This window comes from Schistocerca serialis, chromosome 5, assembly GCF_023864345.2.
Source record: "Schistocerca serialis cubense isolate TAMUIC-IGC-003099 chromosome 5, iqSchSeri2.2, whole genome shotgun sequence".
Taxonomy (NCBI): domain Eukaryota; kingdom Metazoa; phylum Arthropoda; class Insecta; order Orthoptera; family Acrididae; genus Schistocerca; species Schistocerca serialis.
Genome location: NC_064642.1, coordinates 60,811,933 through 60,832,924, shown reverse-complemented (window position 1 = coordinate 60,832,924; position 20,992 = coordinate 60,811,933). Strand labels below are relative to the sequence as shown.

General features: G+C 39.6%; 1 protein-coding gene across 1 annotated transcript in view; it reads right to left on the bottom strand.

Annotated features, from left to right (window-relative positions):
* Positions 1-20,992, bottom strand: part of LOC126481380 (zinc finger protein 182-like) — a 152,605-nt gene that overhangs the window by 34,447 nt on the left and 97,166 nt on the right. The window contains exon 4 of the mRNA XM_050105093.1: positions 2,606-2,776. Within this exon, the coding sequence (XP_049961050.1) occupies positions 2,606-2,776 (171 nt within the window). The remainder of the gene's footprint in view (positions 1-2,605; positions 2,777-20,992) is intronic.

Below are 20,992 nucleotides of genomic sequence, written 5' to 3'. Positions count from 1 at the left end.
TCATCTGAAAGTATCGATTACTGGCAATATTTAGCGACTTGGGCCATAGTTCCATATTTAAATACTAGAGTGCAGCATTTATTTTAAAAAGACGCTAAATTGCTGTTCAAAGTTACCCCGCTTTACAGTATATTATCAAGTACCTCAGAGTATTTATGAACAAAGCAATATATGAAAACCTGCCACATAGTATACCAATAAAAAGTTATGGAGAAAATATAATTACCTTTCTGAACCTAAGGATTTGTGAAAAAGGTAAATGAACAAAGGTTTGAGAAGATGGTAAACAATAAGACGGTCTCTAATACCAAGTTCACAGCATGTGGCATTCATCGCAGTGCATACCAAACAGAGATGTGGTTACCTCTCAATTTCACCGTCTTCTCAAACTTTCTCTCCAAATTTATTTTTCCTGTCGACACTTGTCTCCAATGTAATGGATCTGTAGTCCCAAAACTTGGAGATACACATTTATTACATTTTTGATGGCATTATGAGGACTACTACTTATCCTTTTGCTTACCTCACATTGCAATCTTTTCAGTATTTCCTGCTGTTGTAAAGATAACAGCTCTCTTACACTGGTGCCTGGGCACAGTTATGCATTGACCACATCATGAAAACTGCAGAGAAACTTTCCTGCTACTTTTCTCTCAATCTTCTTGTGTCGCCCCCCCCCCCCCCCCCTCCCCCACAAGTAATTATTTTTCTACTACCACTGACCAACCATGCATTACTTAAATTGTTCTTCTACTGATACCTGCTCTTCAATTTTAATTTTGCTTTGGATTTTGTTAACTTTTGGTTCGTGCTTAATCTTCTTTCTAACCAATGTTTTCTTTTATCGAACAATGTAGGCTTTTACAGCTGGTACTTAAACACATGGTGATTTTGGTGGGCATTGGGACACAGTCCAAAGCAATTTTCTGTGCCTAACATCTGATCTCCTAATGACAGAAAAATCCTCAAAGGCTATTAAGACGTCATTAATTAATTTTCAAGCTCAGATATGCTCAGCAAGCCAAAATGTTTATACTTAACAGCACAATGGTGATGATGTGATGTCATCTGAATGTAGCCAAATACTGTGGAGTCACACAGGCGCATTCTAAGGAACATGTACAGCACAAGAGTCAGAGTTGTTTGCTTTATTTAACACACAACTTGAGTAATTTCAGTCTTTCTCCTTTTTTGTTAATGCTCTTTCACGTTTTTGAGTTTATATGGCCTATCTGTACACCCTAGAATAACGCCATGGCAATTGATTCAAATATTAGTGCACCTTCTTTGCTGGTTTCAACACTGAGTCAATACAGTTGTCTTGCTAGCACTCCGCTGATGTTATCTTTGACTATTTTTACAAATAGTACGAAAACTTTCTCTTTAGCTGCTTCTTTTTTGATGATAGCTCTGGATCTTTTAGCATGTAATGCTCCATTTCTTCCTTCTTCCGAAACAAACCATCTAAACATTAAATTTTCTTTCCATGGGTCAAAATAGTTATAGATCAAATCGGCAGAGTGCTGAAAGGCCACAGTATTGACAATGTTTAAACAAACAAGAAGGGTGCACAAATATTTTAATACTGGGAAGACCTGTGCCCATTGCTTGCCACAGCAGTACTGTGCAAAATTCCATGCTCACGTGGTAAAGTGTATTAAAGGAACTGCTAAAACAAGCATCAACACCTGGCTTAAAGGGCACAAAACAATTGTTTTCTGGGCAACATGGATAAATCAGGAGTAGCAGACCATGCACTGGGACCACGAACCATCTCATTTGACTCTCTGTTGCTGTGGTCTTATCAAAGTCCATAGGAGCCATAGAAATTCAAGAAGATTTTTAACATAAAAAGACTGAAACTAAACAAGTTGTCCATCTACAGGCTACATAAAGCCAATGATATTAACTCTTCTGGAGTACAAGCTCCGTAACACATGCTGACACAACTCTGCACTCTTCAGCAGAGATCAGATGACATCACGACATGATCGTTGCATGACTGTACAAAAAGTTCTGCTTCCTGACCTCTTTCAGGTTAGATAATCAACTAATGAAGTCTTTATAGCCTTTGAGGATGTCACCAGCATCAGGAACTGAAACATTAAGCACAGAAATGTATCTTAAAGCAACTGTGTAATGCTTGTATAAGTAAAATCATCAAGATTGTTTCCTTTTGTTTGATGCCAAGGTACCTCTTTCCACCCAGTCACATTATAATTCCTATATTTTATTTTAGTTATTTACTCACTGATCTCGCTTGTGCTTTTAGTTCATATTTCACGACGTATTCATGTTTTCTTTCTCTCTCTTTAACTACTCACCATCATTCACTTTCTGCAGTACTCCATCTTTCTAAAGAATGAGTTCTTAGGAGCTGAAATGCAACATTATTTCTGGTGTACATGTTTTTCCCTTGTCAGTCCACTTATGACTTAATATGAATACACAATTCTACGTGACAACCACCTCAGAAGACAAAGAAGGTCATAGTGTGACTAACATTTAAAATAGTCTAGCAAACCACTTCATTTGCAACATAATATACCATTTAATATTACATACTCGGCACATGTTGCAATTTCTGTGTCACCATTTGACGCACCTCTTCTAGTTTAATGTATGTTAGATTTTGAGTCGATTTGCTCTGAGATTCAAACAGAACCCGTAGCTTCTTGTCAGCTGCTAAAAAGGCTTCCACTGTCTGGTGACACTTACTCAATTTAAAAACACAACTGCAACACACATGGTGTGGTAAACCATCATTTTTATGAACCTGCAAAAAAGAAATATTGGTAAAATTACTTCACTGAAATTTAAAGAAAATAAATTCTACACTGAATTACTGTCATACCTCTGTCAATCAATATCAAATAAACACTGTAATTATGTGTATGTGTGTGTGTGTGTGTGTGTGTGTGTGTGTGTTTCAGTCAGAAGTGCAGTGTTTGGCTTCTGTGATTTTTGCTTTCTTTGAACGTTTTCAAGTTGATGTAAATATGCTTTGGACTTGGCTAACAAGATTTGGACAATAGCTGGAACTTGCAAACATATAAGATTAGATACAAAAACAGAGGTTTTCAAATATATTGATAATGGAATGAAACTGGTAGATGTGGCGAGGAAGTATGGACTTATACAATCAACGTTAGCTACGTTCCTTAAAAAACTAAAATAAATTGGAAAAAAAAAAAAAAAAATTTCTAGTTGGCATGTTTAGCCCTTTTTTTTTTAAAAAAAAAAAAAAAAAAAAGATAGCTGCTGCTGACGATGTGGAAAGTGCTACACTGCAGTGGTTTAATGAGATGTGTCTGGAGAACATAACAACTGATGGCCTGCTGATATGTCTAAAAGCCTTAGACTTCACTTGGCCGCTTGGTGATCCTAATTTTAAGGCAAGTAACAGACAGTCTCAGAGTTAAGAAACACATGAGATCATTTTTAAAGTGATTTTGGGGAAGAAAAATTGGCACATTTAGTTGATGCAGAATGTTGGCGGAAAAACACGATGTGTAAACTGGTGGAAAAAGACAGTCCAGAAAACATGTACAATGCAGATGAGATGGGATTGTTTTACCAGCTGCCACCAGAGAAGACGATGGGCTTTAGAGAAGAGAAATGTAAACAAGGGAAGCAGTCTACAATACGCCTAACAGTTCATCTCTGCAGCAACGCATCAGGGGCACTCAAGTTGACACCACTGGTGATCGAACGATCAACAAATCCCTGAGGCTTGAAAATGTAAGAACTTACCAGGTAAAAGTATATACATTTTACTTTACCTTCCTTTAATTTATGAGCTGATTCAGTACCTTCAGCTGCAACGTTAGGAGTATGCATGAAGAGTACATTAGTACAGATTAATTTTGTATTTTTTGATTCTTCTAAATGTGATTTCTTTTATTGCAGGCAATTAAAAGGCAAACTGAAAAGCATGGATGACATCTGAAAGAGACGGCAAGGAAAAATAAGAAAATTGCACTGCTGATGGATAACTGTAGTGCACATAACAAGAAGCCAGTGCTGAAAACTGTAGAACTATGCTCCTTCCATCTGAACTGTACTTCAGTCCATCAGCCACTAGACACGAGGACGATTAAGAACTTCCAACACAAAATACCTAGTTCAATGCGTGATCACAAACACTGAAAGGAAGGTGGACAATCCCTAGTTTCAATGTGAAGCAGATTTGTGACATGACTGCTAGTTCCTCAAACAGTTTACAGCTGAATGTGATTGCGGGAAAAAAGCAAGGATTTCCAAAATTGAAAATATTGGTGTGAATGTTGTGGTGGATGAAAGAATGCAGGATGATGTTCAAAGTGACCTTGAGATATATTCAGCAGTAACTGGTAAAATCATAGAGGTATCAATAGTTGAAAATGTGTCAGTGGTTGATGAGACATTGCTGTTTGAAGGGTGCACACACTGATGAATCTATTATCAAGGAGTTAAAGGATAATTCGCCTGTTGAAGATTCTGATGATGAAAGTGATAAGTGCAAATCTTCCACCTCCTCTGATGGAGGTAATATGTCAGTTGGAAACTATTCAGCAAGTAGCATCTCCTATCCCCATTGTTTCAGCAGAGCAATTGATTACATTAGGGGCGATAAAGGTAGTACTTAGAAGAGAATCGCTAAGAAAAAAGAAAATAAGTAAATTCTGTACACAAGACTAAGATACTCCACTAATAAATGGAGTCAACAAAATGTGTTCCATTAATTGTCTTTTACTGTTTCTCATCAGAAAAGTACTACATTACTGCATATACTGGTCTAAAGGCACATTACTGTAGTAGTCTCTATTAACAAAACCTCATTATAACAATGACACTGCTACAACAATATTATTTTCATGGTCCCATGAATACTGTTCTATTGAGGTTTGACTGTATAAAAACAGAATTCTGGATGTTAAAGCCAAATGTATTGTTTATTCTTTATAAATGTTGAAGTAAAAATAAAAGTACTATACATCAAATAACAGAGTCACAATAAACAAAGCCATCAAAACAAATTTATTACTAAGACTAGATGAAAGATTAGTATATGAAAGGAGGGAAAAAGTACATTTAGATTTACAAAATAAAGAACCCACAATAAAGTTACAAATGCAAGTAAAGGTAAGGGAGAGCAAGCAATTGTAATGGGAAATTTAATTTTCCATGTTCTTAAAACGGCCTTACTGCTGGCAGTCTAATGCACTTTAGACACTTCCTTCAGTTTTATTTCACTTAATTCTTTACTTCCAAAATTGTAACTGCATTATTCAATGCCCACTGTGTAATGACTTATTAAGTCCCAGTACATGTGGTTGTCCTTAAAGTGTAGGCACCAAGCTTTACGGAAATTTGGGGTGAGGTCTGTAAACATCCATTCAAGAAAAGAAGAGAACAGCTTGAAAAATAAAACCACTTGATTAATCAAATCAGTTACATGCTTAAGATAATATTGTTTATTTACAGATGTCTGCATTACACACAGACTACTTTATGTAGAATGGTGACACACTGGGCTAAGTGATGAACCAATGACCAGAAATTTCAGACTCAAATTCAAAGATTTTTACTGGTGATTAGTGTGACTTCCATACCTGATAACATTCTGAACATTTTGGATTCCACATTTGGGAGTTAGGAAATTCTGAAACCTTAACAGTTTTATATTTTGTACATGCAATGCTTTCACATGCAATAAATCATGTTCAATGGCATTTTTATCCAATATCTTCATGTTAGGAAGACCTCTGTTTTAAAATGAAGAGCAGTTTATTAAACAGACATTAACTGCAAGGCAATCACCAAATGTGTGGAGAGACTGGACATAAAATAATTTCTTTACTTTTGCATGGCTTCTATTGCAGTTCCATACTGCTCGTTACTGAACTGCCAACTGTTTCTCAAATTATATTGTTCATTGATTACTGTTGATAATGGAATCTATCCTAAAAGCACAATATACTGTAAGAATCTACAGCCACCCTAGCTTGTGACTGGGAAGGTTAGGATCTGCAACTGTTCAAATGGTTCTAAGCACTATGGGACTTAACATCTGAGATCATCAGTCCCCTGATCTGCAACTGTGTTATGTCTTTATCCCACTGAACAGAAAAAAATGATTTTTCCACATCCTCTCCGCCCACAAGCCTTCACATTGTGCTTTATAGAATACCTCTTCACTTTTCTCAAAATCAGGTAGTACAGCTCTCCTTTATCTGCCTTCCCTTATTTAAGGTTTTTTTTCCCCCAACTGAGTATGAATATCCCTCCCACTATGGAACTAATACTATCTCTCCAACTAACTGACCTCAGTAATGACCCTTCCTTGATGTCACATGATTTAGCTGGTTAAAATCTATGAAGAATCTTCATTAACTCAGCCTGTTTTGATTTCCATTCTACACAATTGCTGTAACACATCCATTTGCTTCAACTTTTCCCGGGTAAATATATCTTAAATTTTACTGACATAAATTATTATGCATTTTCTGACAGAACTTTTCTGATATCCCACCTTGCAAGAATTATCATCTTTGAAACATTCTATCAGATTAGCACATTTAACTTCTCAATGGGATATAATGTAAGAAATTTCTACCAACAATCAGTTACCAATGAAACAGACATCATTTCACTACTGAGTAGAGTGGCATAAAAATACTGGCAGCTACCAAATGTATTCTTTTTGCTATTATGAATAACATCTCGGCTACATAACTATTGTTTTGTGATCCCTCCCCCCCCCCCCCCCCCCCCCCACACACACACACACGAGAAACAGACAGGAATGCAATGTGTCGAGCCTCTTCTAGCTACTTTGTACTATTAAACAAAATTACACCCCTTAAGTGTCCAGTAGTGCCTACACCCAAGCAGGTCTTCATAATGATTGATAATTTTTTCTTAAAACTCCTGGCCATCTCTCTCAAATTAGAGGCTACTGGCATTTTCTGTGACCTGTCAAGAGCCTCCAAATGTTTGATGACAGCATTCTCTTAAGAAAATTAGAATATTATGGTGTCACTGGTAATGCCGCAAAATGGTTCAAGTCATAGCTAACTAACAGGAACAGATGCTGTCATTACGAAGTATCTGTGGAGTAAGCAATAAGTCTTCACCTGATTAGGAATTAACTGCATGTGGTGTTCCTCAAGGTTCCATCAGGGAACCATTGCTTTTTCCATTTGTACATTAATGACCTCTCGTCTGATACACTGACAGACGCTAAGTTCGTTTTGTTTGTAGATGATACAAACATTGCAATAAATAGCAAGTAAAGTACAGGTTTAGAAATGGATACTAATCAAATTTTCACTGGTAACAATAAACAATTTAAATCTAATTCACTGTCATTTAAAAAAAAAAGATAGACCCGCTATATGCAGTTCAGAATCTGTAAGAGATTTCCTTCCAGCATGTGTATAATGTATGAAGACATGCAGATAGAGGAGGTTGACAGTGTTAAATTTCTGGCATTACAACTCGATAACAAATTCAGTTGGGAAAAGCATACCACAGAATTGCTGAAGCACCTAAACAAGTCTGTATTTGCAATGCGAATGATATCAGATGTAACAGACAAAATAATAATAATAATAATAATATGCATACTCTGCTTATTTCATTCTATTATGTCATATGGGATCATATTCTGGGGTAACCCTTCAAATCAAGCAAAAGTCTTTAAGAGTGCAAAAGCATGTAATATGACTTATTTGTCGTGTAGGCAAATAGTTCAACACATAGTATCAATACTAGATTAGATTTACTTTCATTCCAATTGAGCCACAATGAGGTGGTCCTCCAGGATGTGGAACATGTCAGAAAAACAACAATACATGACAAATATTTACAACTAAAACAAATAAGCTAATGTACCATTCCACAGGTCAAGTGGAATGATCTTCATTTTTTTAATGAACACTATATGAAAGTCATTTTACAAATACTAATGCACTGAATTTAAAATAAAAAAGTTTTTTATTTATTTATAAAGGTAATAAACATGTAATACAACTACTATAATACTTATTTACAACGAACACATTACTGCACTGAAATGGTGCAGAAGTTAGATGATTGTACTTACACACACACACACACACACACACACACACACACACACATTTACAATGAACACATTACTGCACTGAAATTGCGCACACACAAATCAGATGGTTTTACTGAGAAATTCATCAATGGAGTAGAAGGAGTTGGCCACCAATAAATCCTTTAGGCTTCTCTTAAACTGAATTTCATTGGTTGTTAAGCTTTTTATGGCTGCTGGCAAGTTATTGAAAATGTGTGTTCCTGAATAATGCACACCTTTTTGTACAAGACTAAGTGACTTTAAACCCTTGTGAAGATTATTCTTATTTCTAGTATTGATTCCATGAATTGAGCTGTTGGTTTGAAAAAGTGATATATTTTTAATGACAAATTTCATTAAGGAATAAATGTATTGAAATAAGAGCAATCTGCATGAAGACCTAAAATCACTTACCTTAGTCCAAAAAAGGTTCCAGTATTCAGGAACACACATTTTCAATAAATTGCCAGCAACAATTAAAAAATTGATTTCAGATAAAGCACAATTTAAACAGAGTTTGAAAGACTTTTATTATGCAATTCCACCTACTCTATTGCTGAATGTCTTAACAATGACTGTTAGACCAGCTTAAGTATACATGTCAGTTAAGATTTAAGTTTTGATAGCACTTGAGCACAACAGTCAAGATTAGGTATTTTGTGTATGATAAATTTGTTAAAAGTTCATAACTACATTTCATTCTGACAGTGTACTAATTCTATAAATATTAGCAGTTCCAGTTTATTGCAATGTATTCACATATTCTGACAATATCTTGCCAAATGAGCACATACGTGAATACTATATTCAAATGTTCTGTTTTCCTATGTTAAGCTTTCTGATATGTTCCATCACTTTTGGGTTCATGGAACGAAAAATAAATCTAATCTAATCTGTCCATCAGTCAATCTGGGTTGCCTCTTACTGCTGTTTTCCTCAAATATGGGTTCTTTTAAGAAGTATGTGTTAAAATTTCACTTATTAACTCTACTCATAGTGACAGTGAGGAATGTGGATAGAAACCCTGCCCCCCTTCTCCCTTCTTCTGTTTATTTTATATTCTTCACATAAGTGTGAAAATTGCTGCACAGACATTTCCTATGGGATGAGCCAACAATTTACTACTCACAGAAGGGTCAAATTGGCTCTCACTTCTTTCTCCATGGCGCACTGATTATTTTCTTATTTTGTAAGTATTTTACTAACAAAATAGTGAACAACCTTTTCCACTTTTCTTTACAGAAATATCTTGCACCCAAAACTGCTCACTGACAAATAGCTAGAGGATAGTAGTAACTAAAATCCTAATGGAAGCATGTTGGGCCTCTCACTAGGTTATTCCTGAATTCTTCCTAGTGTTGCTCTGTCCACATTCGCTGCCTCATTTGCTTACGAACTCAAAAAGATAAATGATATTCAAAGGCTCACCACACTGTACAGCCCTGTCTTTAAGTTCCCCTTTATTATATGTTTCCACGCATTTATTACATGTTTCTGGGCACTCAGTTGTTGCTCTCAAGTTTCTGTGGATTGGGCCTGACATCTTCACTAATAATAACATGTCCTTAAAGACCTTTATTTTTCTACTCCCAAACTGAGCCATGGGCAGTATTGTAGCAATATCTTGGGTAGTCTCACAGGTCTGGAAGCAACTACGTCGTCTTCTGTATGCATAATTACTGTTCGACATATTTTCTCCCTTTGGGTGTAACATAAGACTTTAATAAACAATTCCTTTGAAGTAAAGTTACATACAGTATCTGTCTTCAAGGGGAGAAGCTGAACATAGGCACTCACATGGTAACATAAGCTGTGTTACCTGTCATCCATGTAAACAGTTGTTTCTTGGATACAGCACTACGGAGTTCTATATTCAATATTACAGGCTATGTACTTTCAACTTTAAGATGGTGAGATAGCAGACTTTTGTCTCAGAGATGACTAGTTGGTTTGGAGACAATATATGTAGGTGATAATATGCAGTATTCATGCACAGATGATGTTATTTCATTAACTTCATCAAGGTACAGATTTGTACATTACATAAGGAAATTTATTTACCTCAAGACAAACCTATCAACTTATTAGGGAATTTTATTATTTTTAAACAATTAATGAATGTACAGAAAATTGAAATAGAGATCCACATAAACATCATTTCTGCCCTTTTTACTGCTCATGAAAACCACACATTGCATGTTGTACCATCATACTGCGAGACCTTCAGAGGTGGTTTGTCAAGATTGCTATACACACTGGTACCTCTAGTATCCAGTAGCACGTCCTCTTGTATTGATGCATGCCTGTATTTGTCGTGGAGTACTATCCACAAGTTCATCAAGGCATTGTTGGTCCAGATTGTCCCACTCTTCAATGGGGATTCAGCATAGATCCCTCAGAGTAGTTGGTGGGTCATGTCATCCATAAATAGCCCTTTTCAATCTATCCCAGGCATGTTCGATAGGGTTCATGCTGGACAATCTAGCCGAGCAATGTCGTTATCCCGAAGGAAGTCATTCACAAGTTGTGCACGATGGGGACGTGAACTGTCATCCATGAAGACGAATGCATCACCAATATACTGCCGATATGGTTGTACTATCGGTTGGAGGATGGCATTCATGTATTGTACAGCCGTTAGGGCACCTTCCACTAGCGGCGTTCATCGGCCCCACATAATGCCACCCCAAAACAGCACGGGACCTCCACCTTGCTGCACTCACTGGACATTGTGTCTAAGGTGTTCAGCCTGACCAGGTTGCCTCCAAACACGTCTCCGACGATTGTCTGGTTGAAGGCATATGCGATGCTCATTGGTGAAGAGAATGTGATGCCAATCCTGGGTGGTCCAGTCAGCATGTTGTTGGGCCCATCTGTACCGCGCTGCATGGTGTCGTAGTTGCAAAGATGGACCTTGCCATGGACATCAGGAGTGAAGTTGCGCAACATGCAGCCTATTGCGCACAGTTTGAGTCATAACACGACGTCCTGTGGCTGCATGAAAAGCATTATTCAACATGGTGGCGTTGCTGTCATGGTTCCTCCGAGCCATAATCCATAGGTAGTAGTCACTCACTGCAGCAGTAGCCCTTGGGCAGCCTGAGCGAGGCTTGTCATCGACAGTTCCTGTCTCTCCGCAGCTCCTCCATGTCTGAACAACATCGCTTTGGTTCACTCCTAGGCACCTGGACACTTCCCTTGTTGAGAGCCCTTCCTGACACAAAGTAACAATGCAGATGTGATAGAGCTGCAGTATTGACCATCTAGGCATGGTTGAACTACAGGCAACACAAGCCGTGTACCTCCTTCCTGGTGGAATGACTGGAACTGATCAGCTGTCGGACCCCCCTCCCCCTGCCCCCTGTCTAATAGGTACTGCTCATGCATAGTAGTTTACATCTTCGGGTGTGTTTAGTGACATCTCTGAACAGTCAAAGGGACTGTGTCTGTGATACAATATCCGCAGTCAATGTCCATCTTCAGGAGTTCTGGGAACTGGGGTGATTCAAAACTTTTTTTGATGTGTGTATTTCAGGTTCTCATAATTAACAGCCAACCTGTTTCATACTTCTTACATTTGATAATGGTGATTGAGCATAAGTGAAGCTATTCATGTAAACTTTCTGTAAATTACTGTGACTATGGCTTGACTACTGAACTGAAGTCAAATAAAGTTTAAATAACTCAATAAATTAATGATCTCCCAGTTTTTTGTTGGCATGATGCTTATGTCATTCTTGGAGGTGTTCAGCTAAAGAAGAGATCTCGGTCAGTCATCAAAGTATTCTGCAACAACAGGAAATGCAAACTCGGCTTAACACCAGAAAGTGAACCATTACTCAATAAATTTTCCCAGTGCCTTTTTGTTTCTAGAGTCAATACTGAAACCTCTGGGCATTTCACAGTGATCGCAAAAACACATTTCCAGTACTCTCATAACACAAAACTACATTAGAGAAATTAAAATCTGCAGCAGTAGTAGTTAGGTACATGGACATAAAATCATTGCTTTGATTCAGCAAAGAAACAGATGAGATACGCTAAAAGCTACAATATTTAGTATTGGAACTACACTTTGATAAAAATTACTTTAGGACTGACAGATTGCAGAGATGGAGGGCACAGTTGTTGGCATGCAGCGAACCATGTTTCACAAGGTGCTGCATGTATCTACAGAACACACAACACAGCAGAAAGGTCCCTACTGCTCGACTCGCTGAAACATCAGTCACAAAATAATTTTAAGTGGAGTACGGGTTTATAACTCATCAACTGATCACTAAACCCTCACATATATTACAATGTAGCTGGTGCATTCTCAAATGTTGACTTAACCGTAGCCATTCGGAACGCCTGTAGCAAGATAGTGTTATGGTCAATGGAAGAAGGTCTCTCAGCTAGTTACCATAACTTTATATAGTTTGTTCTGATGCATACAGTTTGAAATGATGTCGACTGATTATTAATAAAAAAAGGTACCAAACTTAAAAAGAGAGAACTTAGATTTTGTAAGGTCATCCTATAGACTTCCACTGTGCAACCATGGGGGTATTTTACAGTGATGAGATGCCACAAAAAATCACAGCAACAATCCAGAAAATACAAAGGATGTCAATTCCACTCAAATGGTTTAATTCTGAAGGCCCAAAGGCAATGTGGAGCAGTTATGTCCATAAATTACGAGCAAAACAAGTCAACACAAAAATTCAACAAGTAACAGACGCTGAAGAGCATGAGAAACAACTATGATTTTACAGAAAAATAACAAACAAAAATACAAAGAGCTAAGGAGTATATGAAGGAACAACAATGGGAATACTTTATAAAATAACACTTAACAATGATGTCCAGGGAACACCATACAAACTGGCAACAGAAAAGCTGTTACCTACTATCTTGTCTATGATAAACGTAACAAGAACATGGGAAGATTCAACAGAACTTTTAATGAGGTTACTGGCTTGTCTATGATAACCATAACAAGAACATGGGAGGATTCAACAGAACTTTTAATGAGGTCACTGTTTCCAGATGACAGCTGCAGAAACAAGACAGGAGGGGGGAGGAGGGAGGGAGGGAGGGGGGGGGAGATAGATAGATAGATAGATAGATAGAGATAGAGATAGAGATAGAGAGAGAGAGAGAGAGAGAGAGAGAGAGAGAGAGAACGAGCTAAGCTGAATTTGGCCAGAAATAATTCCTTTTGCTGGTAAAGAAGTAGTTATGAGCATTCAAACACTGAAGAACAATGGAATAAAAACCAAGATCCTGCAAACACTAAGAATTATACAACTAGTACCAGCTCAAGCAAAAATACCAAATGCCTGGAAGACAGTAGAGGTCACCATACTGAAGAAAAGGGGGGATAACCATCCAACAACAGTGAAACTGTACTGGCTAACATGCCTGTTCAGTGTAATGTGTAAGACTAAAGAAAAACTTTTATGCAGGCACTTAGGAACTCTTAAGATTCTTACAAACATAAACGCTAATCAGTATGCATTTAAAAGGTGAAAACTGGGGAGGAAGCCATAAACAGTGCTTTGCATGTCCTCAGAACCTCAAGAAGAAATTAAATTGTGAGAATTTTGATGCACAGTTAGTTATTTACGGGTTCTGCAGATCATAATTATTGCAATCTCTTACTGTGATGTGGACCGAGTCAATTTTACACATGCAGCACAAATAAAAGACATAACACAACAAACTATTAACTCTATGTAGACTTAATACAGGGAAAGTCAGAAGATTATACAACTTATAGCAAAGAAGATGGAGGGAGAATGAATGTTACCCCAGAACAAGGGTTCTCTTTCCAGTTATTTTGATATGGTAGGTGTTTATCATATTGTCTCTAACTGCAAGCAGCAAGCAGATTACTGGAGTAAGACATCTGGTTACTATAGAAACATAGTGTCTCACAAGTAAGAACTAATTTCAATCTCCCCTGCCCCCCCCCCCCCCAAAAAAAAAGGTATTCAAGGGATCATTTAGAATGTGAATTTAAATAATTTTGCACATAACAAAGATCAGATTTATATGTACTTTTTATGTACTTATATTTATATGTACTTGTACCTCTGATTATTACAGTAATAATTATCTTAGCCAGTGAGGTGTGATATAACCTTTTTATGTGGCTTCCATGACATCGACAGATGTTCATGATGTTCCATAGTATACGAGGGTGAGTCAAATGAAAACCTTAAATTTGCAATAACAAATCGAAATTTCGTTCCGTTATCCTGTAAGTTGGTAAGTGTGCTTCAAACAGCATGCAGAATGGCCTGTAGGTGGCAGCATAGTGCAGATGCACACATACCACCGCAGTATCAGTCTAAAGATGGCCGCCCCACTTGCGACTTGCACCAGGGAAGGACAGCGTTCTGTTATTCGGATTTGCATAGTGAAGGTGTGAAACCTATTGAAATTCATCGACGAATGAAGGTTCAGTATGGTGGTGCATGTTTGTCATAGCAGCAAGTCTACAAACGGAGTAGGGAGTTCGTAAATGGCGTGACTTCAGTGGAAGATGCTCCTCATCCAGGTTAGGCACAAAGAGCTGTGACTCCACAGAACATTGCAGCAGTTGAAGCAATAGTGAAGGAAAACTGCCAAGTGACACTGAATGACATTGCAGCATGTTTACAGATTAGTCATGTGACAGCACACCATATTGCCGAGTGACACTGAAAGACATTGCAGCATGTTTACAGATTAGTCATGGGTCAGCACACCACATTGTGCACGATGTGCTCCAGTTTCACAAAGTGTCTGCAAGATGGGTGCCACAGCAGCTGACTCCTGAAATGAGAGAACGACGTGTGGAAGCTTGTGAATAACTTCTTTGGCACTTTGAACGAGAAGGCGACGGATTCCTTGCAAGAATCATTACTGGGGACGAAACCTGGGTTCACTTCCACCAAATGGAAACGAAGAGGGCGAGCAAGGAATGGCGCCATTCCTCATCACCAAAACCAAAGAAGTTTCGAACTGAACCCAGCAGGAAAGGTTATGCTGACTCTCTTTTAGGATGAAAAAGGCGTCATTTTGGAGCATTACATGCCTAGAGGGACCACTATCATCAGTGCATCATACACAAATCTTCTAAAAAATCATCTGCGGCCTGCAATCAAATCACAGCAGGTGTCCTTTTGCAACACGACAATGCAAGGCCCCACACTGCCCGTACAACAGCTGCAACAATCACAGACCTGCATTTTGAGTGTCTCCCTCATCCACCATACTCACCAGACCTTGCCCCAAGTGATTTCCATATGTTTGGACCACTCAAAGACGCAATGGGAGGAAAGAAGTTCTGTTCTGATGAAGAGGTACGCCATGCTGTGCACGAGTGGTTGCGCGGACTACCAAAGGAATTTTTTTCTAAAGGAATTTATGCACTTTGTAAGTGCTGGAGGACTTGCATTGAGTGTGGGGGAGATTATGTTGAAAAAGGATAAAGCTTTGTACCACTTCTGCACAATAAATAATATTTTAAAAAATATTTAAGGTTTTCATTTGACTCACCCTCATAAGAAAGTGTCGGGACATCTCACTGATGGAAATATTGTTACAATTGTCTTGAACCTATCATATCTACAAGGTGGGACAGTGAGTGAGTGTCTCTCCTTTTTGTGTGGGCCATTTATTGCTTAATGTAGTGGTTTTAAGGTGCTTTGAAGACAAGAAGAAAAAAACACAGCTATGGCTACAATGAATGCTCTAAACAGAAAAATGACTGCAAAATTTCTTATGTAGAGAATACTTCTTGTCTTGATCTTATCCTTGCTACATTCAGTTTTAAAAAGATCTGTCAACCCGCACTGTATAAGAGATTGTATATTGGGACATGATGTTTTTGGAATGGAAAATGTTAATACAGAAAGTTTACAGTTCGGTCTTTTATGTTATTAAGTAGCTTGAAAAACAATTAACACACACTTTCAATACCCATCCACGTACAATGAGAACGAAGTCCTGTAAAGACTGTTGCAACATTGTTATGTGGAACTGAGTATCAGCGTCACATCGACAAACAGAAAAAACAGCAACCAAGAATAATTTTACTAAGTTGACCTACTAACATCAACATAGGAAAGTTACAGGTCACACACAGCAAACGTAACACTGATATCTCACTAAAAACCATCTATGTTGCATTCCATTAAGGCAACTTAAGCGAAGAATTCATATTAGTGGTGCTAGAGAAAGATAGAATAACAAGATTTTGCACACATTTCATCAAAATAACTTGGGAAAATACAGTGTTGCTAAGAATGACCAATACCAACAAGAATTTAAAAAAATTCAACAACAACAACAGTAAATATCACCACGTTCAATTCAAATAGGACTCAGCAATACAAGAAGACTTTGTTGTTTGACTAAGTTCCTTCCTTGGGTCGGATGGCTACAACTGATCTAGCAGTCCATGACGCCAGTACAGCAGCCCACAATCAACATGATGACAGCTCATCTCCACCAACCCATTGCGGCACACTTCATCAACACATCCCATTGTCTATGTGTCTGTTGATCTTTGGCATCGCAGGGCAGCAAGCTGTTTTCATCATCTGATGAGCTGTGCTCACACTAGAACTGGGATTTCAAGTGTTCTGTTTGTATATGCTTGATGTTATTCAAGTATTGGGATGATCTGAAATAATATGAAATACTGAAGTAACTTCAAACAACAAAACCTCATTTGTATGACTGGTTTTGGCGATCTAAGTTGTCTTCATTGAATCTTGTGCAATTACATCTCAATGCATCTCCATCATATGTAAAATATACCGTGTCACATCATAAAACGTCATTCCAGGAACTTAAAGAATGCGAGATACCGGCGTGTCAAGTACAAAATAAGGTTTACATAAAATGTCATGCGTACTGCATTGAATACACATGCTCATGTTCGCACAACAGACAAATGAACATTCTTCTCGAAGAATTTTTAATATAACACTGATGAACTTAGGAATAATCTTGTGCTTTACACATTCTTTATTGAAAAGGATATGTAGTTGGTATTCATTTATCTTATTTTCAATTTTCAACAAAGCACAGAACTCCTCAACAGCCTGGCATTCATCTGTTGCACAAACACGAGTGTGTGTAGTCAAAGAAACACACATGATATTTTATGTAAACCTTGTTTACTACTTGATATAATGATATATCGTGTTCTTTGTGTTTCTGAAATGAGTTTTTTTATGATATGATACGTATACTGTATATATGATGGAGATGCACAGATGTGAATTTGCGTAAGATCTAATGATTACAGCTTAGATTGCTGAAACTGATCATCTAAATAGTGTTCTATTTAATGATATTAGGTGTTCGAAGTTACTTCTATATTTCATGTTTTGTTTATGTTTAACCTCCAAAAGAATTTGACTGATTTAGAGGGGTTAAATACGAAGTGACATTATTTGCGTGTTTATAAATCCACATATTTCTTTTTGGTCAATACCGAATGCCTGCGGTCACACAAAGCGTAGAAGGGAATGTAACGGCCTTATTTGTGAAATTGGAAGAGTTGATGACTGTAAATAAAACCACTAGTACGGAATAACTTCTAGCGTCAATACAGAAGATGATAAGATTTCTAATTTGCTAAGGAGTTACAGACTGAAGCAAATAAACAGTGTGACCAAATAAGAAATGAAGTGAATGAGCAACTTAAGGAAGTACTCAATGGACTTACGATATTAAATGATCAAATCTTATACATGCAAGGACTGGTAGAGGTGTTAGACAGGGAAAAAATGGAGAGGAATGGGGAAGGAAAAAGACAGGTTGATGAGTTGACAGGGCAGCAAACAAAGAGGATGAGAGGATGAAAATAGACAGGAGGTGATAGGACGGAGGGGGAGGAAATTGTTTGGTGGAGCGTGTGGGGAAAGTACGTTACTGTAGGGTGAAGTTGAGATAATTTCAAAAGTGGAGAAAATATTATACTTGCGCAGTTCAGAAATGCTGGTGGTGGAGAGGAGGATCCAGATGGCCCATGTTGTGAGGAAGCCACTGAAATCAAGCCTGTTACGTTCAGCTGCATGTCGTGCCACAGGGTGGTCTACTTTGCTCTTGGTCACAGTTTGGTTGTGGCTGTTCATACAGGTGGACAGTTAGTTGATAGTTATACCAATTTAAAAAGCCGTGCAATGATTGCAGTAGACATGGTATATGACATGGCTGCTTTCACAGGTGAATCGGCCTCTATGGAGTAGGATAAGCCTGTGACAGGACTGGAATACAAATTGCTGGGAGGGTGGATTGGGCAGGTCCTTCACCAGGGCCTTCCACAGGAACCCTGTGGCAATGAGTTAGGGTTAGGAGCAGCATACGGATGCACTAGGATGTTGTGGAGGTTGTGTAGGCAACAGTACACCACTTTAGGAGGAGTGAGAAGGGTCTCAGGTATGATGTCCCTCATTTCAGCGCAAGATGATAGGCTTTGCTTACCTTCAAAGCCCTGATGAAGGATGTGGTTCAGTTGTTCCAGTCCGGGATGGTACTCACTCCTTTGTAGCCGTTCCTTGGGACTAGTGAGGGGATTGTGGGTGTGTGGGGAAATGGCATGGAAGATCTGTTTGTGGATTAGGTCTGGGGGTTAGAGCCTGTCTGTAAAGACCTGGGTGAAACCATCAGCACACTGGGCAAGGGAGATCTTGTCACTGCAGATACACCGTCCCCAGGTGGAAAGGGCTGTACAGGAGGGATTTTTAGTGTGTAAGAAAAGTTACCCAACCTGCTGACATTCTAATGCCGCCTTGGAGCACCATTATCCAACCCTGTCCTACCAACAATGTGCGTCCCCGTCAACCCCTCATAGCGCCCAGATACTGTCTAGCTGATCTTTTCAACTTGCCATGTCCTCCAAAAATCTCTACCCACACTCCACCAAATCCATGGCTGAAACATTCCCATAACATTGTTGTTAACCTTTCCATCAAAACCCTCAGCCCCACAAAAGTTTCAGTCTTATCCAAAGGCTTCACCTTCAGCCCTATACACATATTTAACAATGTTGGACTTGACAAACACACACTCTCTTTCTCCTGAACCCTATAATGGTAACACTTCTTTGCCACCCATTCCTCCAACCTAAGTCAACCTAATAGCAACACTGAACCCTGCCTGTCCTAGTTCAAACCACCATCCAACTGTGATCTCCCCCCCCCCCCCCCCCCCGCCCTACCAAAATGCCCCCTGGTCGCCTTCCAGCATTTCCTTGCCTTCAATTTGGCCACACCATCCTTCCCCAGGTTACCTTCCTCAGAACATTAACCTTTCAGCAGAAGAAAGGACAACCATAGAAAACATCAAAACAACTTAACCACCCTACCTGCAGACAAAGGTTCCACCACCATCATTCAGTAGTTACCTGTGAGAAGGTCTCTGCCAATTATCTGACTTCTCCAACTATGAACTCAGCCAGAGTGGTCCCATTCCAAAAGACCAACACAACCTCCAATCCCTACTTCAATCCTTAGGCCCATCCCAGAACCTCTACCCTGAGACTAACTCTCTCCTCGCCCCTACTACTTCCCACACTCCTACTTTTTACATGCTTCATAAAGTCCATAAACCCATCCACACCGGATGCCCAATTGTGACCGGATACTGTGCCTCCACTGAGAGAATCTCTGCTCTTGCAGGCACCTTCAACCGATTACCCGCAACATACCCTCCAATATAAAAGATACCAACCATTTCCTCCACAGACTTCTACACTGCTCCTATTCCTATACCATATAGTGTCCTACTTGTCACTACTGATGCCACCTCCCTTTACATGAACATCCCTAATGCCCATGGCCTTGCTCCAATGAACACTATATTTCTCAATGCTCAATGGATTCTGTAGTAACCACAACCAACAGCAGGAACGCCTTGGGCTGCAGATCGGACCCGCCAGGCGGGGAAGCCGCTGGCGGTGGAGCACACACCACCGGGTAAACACAGGACGAGTCGGACGACAGACCAACGGCAACTGACAACAACCGACGATGACCGACTATGAGCGACACAACAAGGAAGAGATAAACAACGGAGGCTTGTGGAAACCACAACACCAAACACCAAACGTAAATCCACTCGGAACCAGAACCAGGCAAATGTCAACAACGAGCAACGACCAGAACGCAGTACCGCCGAGATAGAAACTAAATCCAGAGCGAGTACCGGACTGGCTGGACTAGGGCAGAGCGGGTCCCTATATACAAAACCGGAGGGAGCGGTTATTGGCCGCTGTCTGCACGTGGCTTAGCGGTGGCGCCCTTGCTGCACGAGAGCCGCTGCGCGGAATAGCCGCCGTGGAGGCAGAGCCCTCTATGGGCTGACCATGTCCATTTGTTCTGCCGCGTGTTCGACTTCCGCGGCGGAAGGTACTAGATCCCTCCCCCCCAAGGGGAGGGCCGAGGTGGTGGCCGACGGCTTCACTGATTTCATCAGCTGCTGTTTGAAAGTGCAGACCAAGCGTTCCGCCGCGCCATTGGATGAAGGATGGAAGGGGGGAGAGCGAATGTGTTTGATACCGTTAGCGGAGCAGAAGGTCTGGAACGAGGACGCTGTGAATTGGGGCCCGTTATCTGAGACCAACGTCTGAGATAGGCCTTCAATGGCCAACACCTGGGCCAAGGCGGTGAGGGTGGCGTCAGTGGTGGTGGACGCCATGCGAACCACATATGGGTATTTGGAATAGGCATCAATGATGAGGAGCCACATGGAGCCTAACAAGAGGCCTGCAAAATCGAGCTGGATCCTGTCCCCCCAGGGTTGGCTGGGTGTTGGCCAGGGCGCGAAAGATTGTGGAGGACTAGCCTGATGATGCGCACACACTGTGCAACCACGGACCAGGTGCTCAATGTCTCCATCGATCCCTGGCCAATAGAC